Source organism: Apostichopus japonicus, chromosome 17, assembly GCF_037975245.1.
Source record: "Apostichopus japonicus isolate 1M-3 chromosome 17, ASM3797524v1, whole genome shotgun sequence".
Classification (NCBI taxonomy): domain Eukaryota; kingdom Metazoa; phylum Echinodermata; class Holothuroidea; order Aspidochirotida; family Stichopodidae; genus Apostichopus; species Apostichopus japonicus.
The window spans coordinates 3,079,881-3,095,063 of NC_092577.1; the positions used below are offsets into that span (position 1 = coordinate 3,079,881).

Genomic DNA, 15,183 nt, shown 5'->3' on the forward strand with positions numbered 1-15,183 from the left:
CGTTTCCTTTTGCGCGAGTCTTCACACCCTTTAACCCATTCTTGGTACATGTATATTTAACGTTTTTTTTTATAACTTAATAAGAAACAAACTTTCTAAAATCCAAAACAGCTCCCGCCACAAAATGTGATTTTAATACTATTCCTGGAGATGCAACACTCTATACTCCTCTGTTATGTGGTTGTGAACACAATCATTGTGAATTTTAGTGTAATTTAACAAGATACAATACATTGTACAAAGCATTGTTAGCAAGATCTGTTGAAGGTAGACACAGACAAGCTAGACACCAGACAATAATAAGTAATATCTGATTGGAATGAATAGAAACAGACTTATTCAATAGAGGTCCGCTTTTTAGCTTATAAAAGGTCTATTTTTAAAGGTCTATTTTTAACTTTCAAAGTTTACTCTCTTTTTCACAATTGAACAATTTACACAGTGGTCATCTCATTATTTCAGATCTGTCTGTTTTCACACCAAAAAATATAATTGCAAACCAAATCACAACAAACATGAAAACGACCAGTCTTTGCTTCATACAACGTTAACTTGCCAAACGGGCAAGTTCTGCATACCATCAGTATATTGTCCCACAACGTACTGTAGGTTAGAAAGTCAAAAATGGTCACACAACATTTTAGAAGCGTGTGTAGCTTTTAAACATCGGTAGGGAAACAGTTTAAGTTCTTGGGGGTTTGTTTTCGAGCCTCCAGAGTAACCTTAACTAACCGTAAAGATTGTAATAAATTTTCTACTGCAATTTCACAATTCAATATCACTGAAGACTGTATGATAGGCTTACTATACAGCATTCATGAAAACATAAGACTTGGTTTACCATTTGAAACAATGAGAACACACCTTTTCCCTTCCCTTACCTTCCCCCCCCCACCCTAATTTACCTTTACACAATCTTTCTGGGTGAGAGTATCAGCGAATTACATGTGTGCTTAATGTATGTGTCTTTGAACTTAGGAAAAGACAATGCTGCCGACGATGAATAAGTTATTACTGTAACTAAGTAACCATTCTTCCAGCTGGCCTATCGTGTAGTGCCAGTGGTCAGACAACCGTCAATATTGAGTTTCCCTGAGCCGACGGGGTGACCCCATTTATGTTTGAACTGACACTGCTTAGACAAATCCCGAGCATTCAAATGAGTCACAGAAATATGACCAAACAAAATCAGTGCAAGGTTCCTTCTTACCTTTACGTGTACTCTTGTGAATGTGGAAGTTTGCGTGTCCGCAGTACAATGAACACTAAAGCGGTCAATTTGGCTTTTGCTTAAACAACTGTCAAAAAGCGTTAGTACAGTCTACTGGGCTAAATATGCTATGATCATGGTATCATACAATTGTTTAGTACAAGGCAGGGAGCTGTTGCATTATAACAGCTCCATACTAGTTACCAGAGGGAATGTCAATAGGGTGCAAATTAGTACAACCACTTTGACAAGTGGGAGGGGGGTTTGTTTTGTTGCCGTCCATCTGGAGAGCATGTACTTCGAGCACTCTCCAATCATGACATAGGATATACTGTACTTAGCATTTCAGAGATTGTTAATGAGAACACCACGTATATACCCGATCTTTCCATTTTACGATCGCATTCCTTTTCAATTTTGTGGTATTTTCGACAACTGATGAGATGTCCTTTTCACAAATAACCAGACATGTCCCACATGAATTGAGTTTGTTAACAGCTTTTGGCACTGTCCCAACCTCCATAAAACAAAGCATATCTTTAATTCAGAAAATGACAATGTCAAGGGTTCATTGGCTTTGTTTCATAAGAAAATTCAAATAGCTCTTCACCCTCTGTTGGTTTCCATAACAATGTCATTGACCTTTGACCTTACCTTCACACGAATAGCCCTGTTTCAGCAACCCCCAGAGCATTTCTGTACAGTGATGACAAAACGTAGGCTTGTGGAAAGTTTTTCTGACAAGGTTGTGTCCTGGCCCTATCTCTATCTTCTTTTTCGCAGGGTCCAGATCGACTAGGGTCCCAAAGAGGCTCGTGGCCGTTGAATAAGCAGCCATGTTGTCTGACATGTTTTCTTAAATGACGTCTTCAAAGCATATCTGAATGGAATGAATAGAAACAAACTTATTCAATACCGGTCTAATTTTTAGGTAATAAAAGGTCTAATTTAAATTTCAAAGATTACTTTCTTTTACAAAATTGAACAAATTTATACCGGTCATTTCATTATCTCAGATCTGTCCATTTTCCCATAAAAAACAAAACTTTCATTGAACCAAATCACAACATGAAAAGGACATATCTTTGCTTTTACCTTGTAACTTGCCAAAATGGGCATTTCTAAATATCATCAGTATATTGCCCCCAAGAAAGGTTACAAAGTCAAGATATGGTCAAACAAATTTTAGAATACTGACATATTTTTTAGAACGTTATCATATCTGGTAATCCATTTGGCATCCCATAGATTAGCAAGCTTTAGATGTAAAAGATTCAGCCATTAATCTGACATGTATGGAAAATACACCACTTAGGCTATATACATTGACTGTGAAAGTATGATAAGCCTAGTCTAACAAGTAAAGCTTTTGTTATGGAAAAGGTACATAACTTATTACAACATTTGCAACATCCGATATGACATTAATGGATTGATAGTACAACCTTCTTCGTGTTCACTGTTCACATGTATTTTTGCGATGTAATATTCAGACATATTCAATCAACTGTATACATGGGTTTGGAACAGGGCCGGGATAGGGAACCAGAGGGGAAAAGCTGTCATCTTACTTGTGAAAGTGAGTGGTGAACTTTTGTTTCTACACCTTCCAACCCCCCCCCTCCACCCCTCCCTCCCTTTCCACTGTGCTAAATAGGGGTAAAACCCCACCATATTGCTGGATCGTTCTGCACCAATTGTAGCATCAAAAAGAGTGTCAGGCAATCAAATGATTACATTTGACTTTTGTACGTACTAAACACAGTACAGTATGTTGTAGTTCTTGAGGTATATCTTGGAAAATGTATATATTGTAAATGTAGCATATAGTACATATATATTGTACGTATATTTTTCAGATGACATATAGCAGCCTTCCTAACAAGATTATATGACAGCTCTAAAGGCACGCTTAAATCTCCTTCCCCCCCTCCCTCCCACAGGTATTGGGCATAAAATAAGATCCCTCTACAGAAGGACCCCATCTTCAGTAGCCACATCCCTCCTTCCCGGGCTCCTCCTCCTTCCTTTCCCCATCCTCAAAACACTTCTAGAAGCTTCCTATGCCACATTAGGTTGTGAAAATAAGTGTTTGCCTTTAACATATCTTTTGCACTAGTAATAAACTGTAGCATGTGGGTTGCTCTACCAGGTACCTTGCACACATACCCAGATGCTTTGAAATCCAGAAAAACAAGTTTGACAGAATTCCAACAAGCTTGTATAATTACAATTTTTTTATATTTGCATATTATGCATGTATGATATAACAAAAAAAAATCTCATAGAATTGTGGTTTGAAACTATATCGTCCAGAACAGCTCTTCATTTCCAATAATGAAGAAAACATCAAAACAGGTTGAAAACTGCAGATTGGCAAAATTTTGGAATATGAAAGTTAGAGGACCTGAAATTTTGAGCCTATTCTAGCAGGATCTTCTCCAGCGGTGAATCACTGAAATGGAAATTTTTTAGAATTCTAGAAGAATCATACTGTATTTTTCTGTACATAATTTCAGGTATAAAGTAAAGATAAATTCAAAGAAACAATTTTATTTATGTTTTTTTTTTTGGAGGGGGGGGGGCAATTATGTTTTGAGTATATATACTCAGTGCATTTAAGTTACATAAAAACACCCAAAACTGATGACCAACTGCACAACAATTCTGTAACTCTCAATTAGACTATTATCCACAAACAAATTTCTATCCCCATGATAAAAGCTACCAGACTGCTTTTACACAAACTGCTAAATCTATAGTTCTACCATGATATATACTCCTTACAGGAAAAAAATTCTTAAGACAACAACAAAAAAACACATCCCCAAAATTGATCTACCGAAGATAAAAGAACTGAAAACCAAGCGTATAAGAACACAAAACATCCATGTCAATTTTTATTTAGAATCCAAAGTTTCCATGATTCAATTTGAGAATAAAAAATTTAATTTAATTGTCAAATTTAATTAAAAATAACCTATCATTCCAAGAACAAATTCTCCTCCTACTTTAGGGCAACAGGCCACACATGACTTCAGCATCCGTATTTAAACAAAGCTCGCAGTGAGCAAAATGCCGTCTCTCTAAAATAAAATACTAAAAAAAAAAAAATACTGTCATTTTCTCCTCAAACGTGTGCATATAATTGCCACGAGAAAAGAGCAACATATAACCCCCCAAAAAAATGAATACTTTAACGGCCGACTTCAATCTAAAAATAGCTCCCCACAGTTTTCATCTATGTCTCAGTTTTTTGCATGCAAGCAGCCTGTGGATAGAGGCTACCTCGCAAGGAATTAACAAGTCCTCGATGAAGAAACGCATCAATTTTTCAAGACGAATCGAATTGGAACTCTCGACAAGGTTTGGCTGCAGTTTCTCTCCCTATGAAGAGTATGGTGTGTGCTAGTGTACATTTATATGTATACACACATATATACGTACATACGGAGCGTGCGTGTGTGTGCGTGCTTGTGTGTACAATAATTACCGCATGTCTGCATTTCGTGAGTGCTGTCGTCCTGGCAGCATATGTCGCTCTAGCTAGCTGCGTTAGGAGTAGTTCTAGCCGAGACTTGAAGCAGCCCTGCTAATGAGCGTCGTGTATATGCGTGTGTGTATCTTAGGAATCAATCTCACTGCGTGTCAGTCTGTTTATATCATATATACCGATGACGGGTTTGAAGGATTAATTACCGCGGCTCGGCTTCTGCCAGGGTATATAGCCATTCTTTCGTACGCAGTTATATGACCGTGATGCAAAACGGAACATAGTTACAGCCTTCGATTCCTGAACAGTAAATATTGAGCATAGGATGTACTGTACTTGGCCTTGTAATACTACTACTGCACATGTATGCTAGATAGTACCGTACCAGACGTTACAATATATATATACGACGCAAAATTTCGACCTTTTCCTCTGCAGATGAAAACATAATTAATTTATGACATTATTGGATGATTTGGCATTGAAAATTTGTACTAGTATGTACAATGAAATCAGGTTTTTTTGTGAGAACACAATTTCAGGATGCTTAATTGTTTTCTAGCTTCAAGTTGATATTGATCACAGCTTGAAATACTAGCCTGAAATGACAGATATATATGTATATATACAGAGTTGTATTAAGAGGTACAGTATGTCTTATGATGCTGTGTGCTGTTTTCTTGTTTAACCTACAGTGCAAATTTTTATAAAAATTAATTCAGTTCAACTCTTCACTTTTCTTTCTCCAGAAACTGCTTCACATATACGATAATAAATCAAAAATTGTTTGTAATAGACACCAAATTTATGTGATACTATAATCATTTGTCTTCTATTTTGGCATTTTTTTTCTGTGTTTTCTAGTCTTACAAATATAAAATTTCAAGACTAGGATTACACCAATTGTTTGCATCTTGCTACGTAGATGAAAGCAAGTGCTATAAGAATTCTACTGGCTAAAAATCAAGGTCCAACAGTAAGCATTTTCCTGAATTATTGCATATATGTAAATTACATAAGTACATGTACATATGGGAGCTACTTATGAGGGCAGCCCCAATAAATATTTGCTGATTATAAGCAGGAAAACGAATCCTGCAATAATAGCTACCAAAATCATGCGGATATTTTTTCGAGTTACAATTGTTACCTCACTTATTATGTTTGTTGTTAATATCTACCCAGTGCAAAATGCCAATGGCTTTTTTTTTTACTGTACTGGCAAAAACAGAGATCCACTGGGAATTTAGCCAGTTAAATAACCTGAATTTCTAGGCCTGGAATTGGAACTATACTCCTCAAACGCATAAACTGTAAATGCAAGACTAAAAATAACAAACGGCATGAAAAAAAGTTAAATTAACCAAAACTCATACTGTACATCAAAAACCGCTGCACATATTTGTGCTGAAGTTGTCACTCTCTGATGGTGTAACAATACATGTAACCATGCTACACCAATAGACAAAAGATAAGATACTTGGATTCCTAGAACCCTAACCTGTCTTTCTTTTTTCTTTTCTTTGTTTTAGATCCAACGTCTATCAGGAAAAATTAAAAATTGCTTTCAATTCATATTTATATATGTACACAAACACAAATGTTTGGTACACAAAATTACAAATAATTAATTATGATGGACACTTGAGAAACAAACAAATATTGTTAATCAGTCAGGCTATGTAATGACCAAGATAATAAAAAAATGGGAGGGGGGGGAGGTGGGATAGAAATAAGAAACAAGAAAATTAATGTAAAACAGCAAAAGATCATAACCAAATCTAAATAACCCTTATAGTATCTATAAACTGATTTAAAAGATGAGATGTTTTGCCCCAAGAAATACAGAGCACATGCTTTTCATTTCCAGTAGACATTGAGAATATACCAAAAATATGATGAACTAAGGTCACAATCGTCACTCCAACAGAGTTGGCATGATATCCGTGCTTTACATAAGCCAGTATTACCGTTCTTTGTCAGCAAAATATTATCACGCTGCGCCCAAAAGTAACAGACCATTTTGCTAAATATTTTTGCAATGCAATACTGGATAAATTATTCCCTACGATTTGGTTCAAATTGTTTTATTTTGCAATTACTAGTATCCTACACCATCAGCTGTGCGTCAAGCTTGATAGATAGTACTTACAATGTTATATCTTAAATTGAATAAAAAGCATACAATGTGCTAAATATGCTAAATTATGCTAAAATGTGCTAAATATGCTACTAAACTGGTCATTAAGTTAGTTACAACACTTCTTTTTCAGCGTTTTCTTCTTTGATAGCCTTTGTGTATTATTCATGAGTTTGGGAGCAACCTTTTGTTTTCACAAGTTGCCATGACGACATAACACTAAAACAAGACAGTCTTCACTAAATTTTAATATCACCAAGCAATGGTAATTTTTTCTTCTCCATGATATATAATCCTCTTAGAATCAAAGTTCTCAGAAACCAGAAGCTAATCTGGAGAAGAAGAAGAAAAAAAAGGGCTTCACGCTTCACTAGCTCTCACTTGGAACTTGAAGTATTACCGTGGCGACAGATTGTACTAGCGCAGCAATTGCTCTTAACAGGATGCAGCGTGCATGATGAATATATATATCTGCATACCATCTCCCCTGAATTTCAAATGCACACTAGAACTGTAACGCTTTACGGTTTAGGAGTGAACTATCGTCAAACATTCTTTCACGCTTGTGTTTCCTGGAAATTACATTTTACCTGATTGATATGAGGTATAAATTGACGTGCCCACAGAGCAGGCGGGCACATAGATCTCAATATATATATATATATCGGGTGTGATCTAGCTCGTCTTCATGGTTTAACATTTCAAGGCTGCTTGCGTTAATTAGCATGTTTGGTCAAACGACACAAGCCATGCATAAGGCTCTTGTCTTCCATGAGTCCACGGTCTAGTCCCCATCTAATGTATGCCTCGGTAGTGCAGATATATATATTATACACAGAAGAAAATTATAACGGGCGATGAAAAAGTGAAGGTAAATTGTAGGAAGGGACAAAACAGAGAGATAGAGGATAATTATAATATGAGCAAAGAAAATGGGAAAGGAGAAAAAAAAGGGGGAATATTTATGGGCAGTTTTTACTAGAAGAATCAAAATTATGAATTTCAACCTTTTGTAGACATCCAGCTATCTAAGTTTCCCAATGAGTAAATTCAGGGCTCGCTGTATAGCATTCCAGCAACCCTATAAAGCCAGAGTAGGGGAGGAAGGGGAGGGGGAGGGGTTAGAATATAAACATTTACTTGATATCCTGTATCAAACAAACACTACATATCCCTTACCATGTTCCTTACTGTACCGGTACTTTCGTCTCAAAAATCAGAGGGGAGGGGGAGGGGATGGGTTAGATATAAACGTTGCCTCGATATCCTGTATCAAACAACCAAGTGCTATAATCCCTGACCTTGGTCTTTACTGTACCAGTACTTTCAACTCCTATTTCAGAGGGCAGGGGGCAAGGGAAGGGGGATGGGTTAGAATATAAACATTGCCTCCATATCCTGTATCAAACACTATACCACTAAATCCGTCGTCTTATAGCATTTCTCTTGTTAAACTAAATAAGTATCACACCGTGACATTTAGTCTTGTTAGACTAACCACCCTGATCGTCTGCGATAAAATCTGGATGGATTAGAAAACCACTAAGAATAATTGCTGGCTTGCTTGAAACTAATTTAAGCAAATCTTTTTTTTGAAATTCTGAAATTTGGCATTACATTGTACAGTTATACTCACCAGAGAAATCATCACAAAGAGGTTGCTATGGTTACTGCAGTGAGTTCTAACACACCTTCCCTCACATTTTTCATACATTTTTGCTTTGATTTTGATCAAATTAATTCCCAACAGGAATTGATACTGTACAACCACCCTCAGTGCTGTACAACATTGGCTTCCGTTGTAAAAGGGTTCAAGTAAGGGTTAGCATTTTTTCTTTTGGTCGTAAAATGTGAGAAGTAAAATCCTCACTATCACTATAATCTTAGTTATTGACAGTTTGGTCCAAACAATGTTATACCTAATGTAACCAAAGTACTTATATCACAAAATGTAACAGTTACATTTCTGTAATAATACTTTTAACAACTATTTAGCCTACTGTGCAAACACGGCATTTCCCGCCAAGATGGTGGGGGCAAATATGCAGCCAGCAATCACGTTTGTGTTTTTGAAAACACTCTTAAATCATGCATACCGAAGCAATTACTTATGGTGATGCTAATAAATGGCTACGTTTTCCTCTTTTTCTCCCATTTTTGTGGGGGTTATCCTAAACACAATAATACTTTTAAAGGTCACAAAGACCTTTAGGAAGTTTAGGACAAGTTACTTTAATTCTGCCGCCGAGACAATATATTTTGGATGCATAAACAGGACATTCCTGATTTTTCAGGGCGTATTATAATCCTAGTTCAAGTGCAGTAGAATATTAACGAACATATTGTCATAAAAACTCCAAACTTCTTAGTTTGGGTATTAATTTACAAGTGATGATACCTACCTGTCTCAACTTTATCTTTGCATTTTTCTCAACTCCCTTTTAACAATTCCTCCTCCCCCTCCCCCTCCTCCCCCTCCCCCAAGCCACTGACCCTCCTAAAGGTCAACGGCCGTCAGCACTTTCTTCCTAATGTACCATTTGCAAAGAAAAGCTAGGCTAATTCTGGTAACAATTTCCTTTGTTAGGAATCAAGCTTGTTTTGATGTTGTTTTGCTGTGTTTTTGACTTCATCGTCTGGCACAAACATTTCTCAACAAGCTATTCGATTGTTGGAGAAGTATCCTGTGATTTTTGCGAACATGTTTTTTGATCTGTTTCGTCGTGGGCAGTAAATGATCAGCAATAATGTCATAAACATATCACAACTTACTTTTGGTGTGTGATAGTATTTCTAATATGGAGGTATCTAGGCGGCAAAGTTTGGAATCATCTATCACTTTCTAGACATCGTTTATCCCATAAAATTTTCGTGTCATTTAACGAGGCGGATGTTGTAGGTGGATTAATTGCATACTAATTTCATGCAATTCTTAATTTTGTAGGTTTTGATACAATTTTGGCAACGAATCAAAAAGATCTGTCTCTAAAACAGCCAATTAACTTAGCTTCTACAACTTAGGGACACCCACAACATGCTCACAAACATTAGACAAGCAGGAATGACCACGCAAAACTAAGACAAAACCAGTATACTACGTGGCGTTCCACATTCTCGCACAACTGGTACTAATACAAAACACATACTGTAGTAGGGAACCAAGGCAATCCTATAATGCAACAAACTGTATGCATGTCAAAGACATTTGAAATTTCATAAGTATTCTGATGTTACTTTTTTTTTTTAAAAGCCTGAAATCATCTGTTTGTTTACAAAACCTCACAAAATGACATCAAATAGGAAACAGCTGGATTCAAGCTAATGAAACTCCTCTCAGCTAGAATACTCTTTGGAAGGTGCGGAATGGTAGATATGTGCGAGAAAGTGGGTACGTGAGGTTGCAGATCAAAACTATTACACCAACTGTTGAAAGGTAGCTAGGTTTTACTGCATGTTTATAGCAGATATGTAATTAATCAGGAATGAAATAGTGTAAATTCCTCTTACTTCATGTCCACAAAAGTATCTGTTTGTGCATTATTAGTATCATAAAGAAATCGACTTGAAAAGCTGCTACCATTTCGCATGAAATGCAACATACTTTCTTTGTTCACTTGAAAATCACGTTACTAATCTCTGTCGTTCTGCAAATTGGCAACTTAGGAAAATCAGTTTGATGAGGAATTACCTCGATAATAAGACTTGTGAGATACTGGTCCATGCGTTTGTGACATCAAAGCTTGATTTTCTTAATTCACTTTTATTTGGCCTTCCTGATTCGACCATCAAGAAACTCCAAAAGATCCAAAACACCGCTGCCCGTATTGTGAAAAGGAAAGGAAGAAAGTGTCGCACCACCCCACTTCTGAAGGAACTTCATTGGCTACCTATCAGCTACAGAATCCAGTATAAAATACTTCTTCTCACCTTCTGTGCTCATCATCTTGAACGGCCTGTGTACCTGTCACAACTTCTCAGGCCATATACTCCAACTCGCACACTTCGTTCCTCCAACAAACTGTTTTTAACTGTTCCAAAACCATGATTGAAGAACTATGGTTACAGAAGCTTCCAATACTCTGGGTCTTATCTCTGGAACAAGTTACCAGATCACATTCGAACATGCTATAAACTTTCTACTTTCAAAAGTCTACTTAAGACCCATTTTTTCACTTGTTCTTTTGTAAATTAATTTACTTTCTCTGTAAAGCGCTTTGAGCAGTAACTTTTGTTTACTGATTTGGCGCTATATAAGTCTCATTTATTATTATTATTATTATTATTACTGAGGATACTATATAAGTAGTTAATACCCACCATGAGATAATTAATAAACAGCCTTATCCCCTAATCCTAATCCCCTAATCCTCAACAATGGTTGGGTGCAGTCTGGATGGTCAGAGTTTCTATGAAAAGGCCTTTTTTTTTAAAAACTTTTAGCAGTTTCTAGCAACTACTAGAATGCAATAGGCCAATACTGATGATCTTGAATTGAAAGTCCTTGCCAGGTTACATAACAACAACATAGCGTAAACTGAAAAGGGATGGTTGTCTACACCTGGAGAAGTAAACAGGAAATTTAATCTGCAAACCAACCAATGTGGACATAATATATTTGAACAGACTTGTGGTTTGTTTATGGTCAAGTGGTTCAAACTGACCACATTTTATCAATTGCCAAGCTTCCCAGTTAAGCATGAGTTGCTACGAAACCAAATTAAGTCAGAAAACCTGAAGTTTTCTTCTTCCAAGAATTTGATTAAGGGTGAATGGTAGTCAAGTGATACAAAAAAAATTATTTTATTGTTTTCAAACAATCTTCTGTTCAGTAATCATCTTTAATTAAAAATCTCATCAAAACACAGCAGTTTAAACCAAAGTTTAGACTATTTAAATTTGGTGAAGTTTATTTATCGCATCTGGCAAACAACTTTTTCTGGATTTTTCTTCTCCATCAACACAAGAGATTGAAAGCTACATCCTGCCTAACAATTTTTTTTTAAAACAAAAATTTTAACTTGTAAAAAATAAAAAGTTTTACTAATTATATGTATCTGGCAATAAGAGTTTTAAAAGGACCACTATACAATTTTGGTTCATGGTTCATTTCTTTTAACAAAAAATATCGGAGATATAATCTACCCACAGTCCACAATGAAAGATATTCTATTCAGTATACCTACTTACAACTTCATCTCTCTCATGTTAACATACAACACAATCTCTTTATGCCACCTATATGCATACAGCCTAAATAAATGTTGAATGTATCTCTCACATGTTAACATACAATAAATCTCTTTATGCTACCTATATGCAGAGATACAGCCTAAATAAATGATGAATGTTTCTCTCACATGTTAATATACAACACAATATGCAACCTATATCCATAGAATACAGCCTACATAACTGAGGGAAGGGTTCTCTCACATGTAAACATACAATAAATCTCTTCATGCCACCCATATGCATACATACAGCCTAAATAAATGATGAATGTTTCTCTCACATGTTAACATACAACACAATCTCTATAAGCCACCTATGTATGCATACAGCCTAAATAAATGTTGAATGTATCTCTCACATGTTAACATACAATAAATCTCTTTATGCCACCTATACGATAGAATACAGCCTACATAATTGGGGAAAGGATTCTCTCTCACATGTAAAACATACAGTTGTTTGTTTCTCACTTCCTATTATTGTATTTTTAATCATGTTCTTCTATAATTAGGATCAAGAGTAATTTACATGTAATGACGATTATTTATAAGATGATGTGCTCACTTGTCACACGCAGAAGGGCCTTTCAGTTCACTTTATACATCAGTACAATAAATACATACATACACACATACTGTTATACACCACATTGCCCACGCTACAGTCCAAGTGAACCATTCAAGGTAACGCATTTTATGTTATCAAACAAACTGGATGAATATAAAGTAATGTTCTGTATTATATTTATCTATTCTATTTATAAAAGAATCAATTTTGGTATCTGATCACAAGTCTACTAGATATTAACTAGAATTACCTTTGTGGAAGTGTGATTAGCAGCTGTTCAACTTACAAACCAATCACACTAAACAAAAGTACATTCTATCAACATAATACAAAGGTTGATGTGTCGATGGTTGGGCAACTATGGGATACCAACTAACACTTTTGATTCATTTGTTTCCTAACAGAGGAGCTTTAGAAAAAGATGAATCAACCTTCATACGTACTGTACATATTATATGTATGAAAATACGTCCATTTATCCTACTACGTAGTACGATGGTATACGGTAATTTCGCAATAGTAAGCACATTAATGTTCAAAAGATGACAATCTCGCTGATTTTGCTCAGCTGTTCCTTTCCATCCTTCTGCAAATGTGATTTCATCGATGGTTTGACCAGAGTCCGCCAGAAATAGACCGAATGATACTTTTAAAGGTCGGGTGTCAAACTGCTTAAAGCAAGGAAAATTTCTCTAAAGTCGCGCATGCGTTGAAGTTTACTGTACGTACTACATACATACAATTCTGTTAAATGGGGGAATAATCCAGGGAAGTGTCTCAGCATACAAACTTGATGTTTCCTTGCTTCAAATTTTGGCCACTTCTGTTCAGGATTTGTAGACGAAAGTTGCGATTCCAAAAGTGGTTAAAATTGGACTTAAAATTGAGCACAGGAACTGCAGTGACTATCAGTACAGCTGTACATATGTATAGCACAGTATGCGGATTTGGGGAACATGCGGAATTACCATATTCTACCGTGTACATGCTACGTACACTGCAGTACCTTTGTTTGTACAGTGTACCACAATATGCCATACCTGTATATAATAAGAATAATAATAATAATAATAATCATAATTATAATCATATATGAGACTTATATAGCGCCAAATCAGTAGACAAAAGTTACTGCTCAAGGCGCTTTATAAAGAAAGAAAATTAATTTACAAAAGAACAAGTGAAAAAAATTAGTCTTAAGTAGACTTTTGAATGTAGAAAGTTTATAGCATGTTCGAATGTGATCTGGTAACTTGTTCCAGAGTATTCATGTTTCTGTAACCATAGGTCTTCAAGCGTGGTTTAGGAACAGTTAAATACAGTTTGTTGGAGGAACAAAGTGTGCGAGTGGGAATACGGTACTGTATATGGCAAGAGAAGTTGTGACAGGTACACAGGCTGTTCCAGATATATACAAGAATGTGTGAGACACCAACTAGACTTGTACAAGGAGTCTGTTCATTTTATCATATTCTAACACACAACTCTGCCTGCAGTCTGCACACCCTCATGAAACTTAATTCATTCTCAGGATACTGAAGGAATCTTTTTGAGATGGAGTACCCATACTCACACACTTAGCATCTTGTACTCAGGCTTGTACTCGGACTGCATCATGGGAAATTCTACTTGTACTGTACTCATACGCAAGCTGTTGTATACTCAACAGGGTTTCCCCTGGTATTCATTTTGTGAGGTGGCCACCTCTCTGTTTTTAGCGACCTCCTTGCAAAGATATGATCAAGATGGCTGCCACACTGTTTCAGAGAAGGAATCAAACATGCAATGATTGGAATCCAACTTTTTTAACCCAGGCCATCATCTGACATTGAAAAACTGCCAGTGAACTGGCAATCTATTTAACATAGTATTTTTATCTAAATTTATTGCTATGATGATTGACATGTTTTACAAACTTTTCTGGGCAACCATGCCCCTGTGCCCTCCCCCCCCCCACCCCACCCCCATGTATGTTCAATCCCTCCAGTGTCACAAATCAGAACTTTACCACTTCTCACCAGAGAAATCCCAGGGGAAACCCTGCTCAATACTACCGATCTGCCAGCAACTGCATTAATGCTTTGCAAAACATATCTATCTGGTGCTAAAAATGTCTCAGAGTTCTCAAGCAATGTTTGTTTTAATTTTGTGGTAAATATCAACGTTTTTTTAGTTATTCTTACAATTGATCTTACATCCTGTTTCCTGCACTAGGGCAGTCCAACTCCCCCTCAGGTCCTAAACCGTTAATAATCTTACATTTTTACAAAATTTCCTGTTTATTTCAACATTTCCTGTTAATTTTGTGTTCTAACTAAACATTAAAATAAATTTAACATACTATAACTACAGTTATGTCATACTCATCTATATTATATGTAGCATCTCAGGTTTCCAACACAATTATAGTAAGTGCTATGTTACATAATAAAGTTGTCTATTGTCAACTTATCAATGCCAAAACTAATTTCTTACTTCCAGTTTTTACTGATAATGATTTGCGACAAATTCATTATCTTTTTTTTTTTTTCTTTTTTTTTT

At 36.0% G+C, this 15,183-nt stretch overlaps 1 protein-coding gene across 5 annotated transcripts in view; it reads right to left on the reverse strand.

Annotated features, from left to right (window-relative positions):
- LOC139954803 (diacylglycerol kinase theta-like) overlaps positions 1 to 15,183 on the reverse strand; it is a 99,325-nt gene that overhangs the window by 78,782 nt on the left and 5,360 nt on the right. For all 5 annotated transcript variants that reach the window (XM_071954750.1, XM_071954748.1, XM_071954749.1 and 2 more), the window contains exon 2: positions 1,865 to 2,090. In XM_071954750.1, the coding sequence (XP_071810851.1) occupies positions 1,865 to 2,060 (196 nt within the window). In that variant the 5' untranslated portion in view covers positions 2,061 to 2,090. The remainder of the gene's footprint in view (positions 1 to 1,864; positions 2,091 to 15,183) is intronic.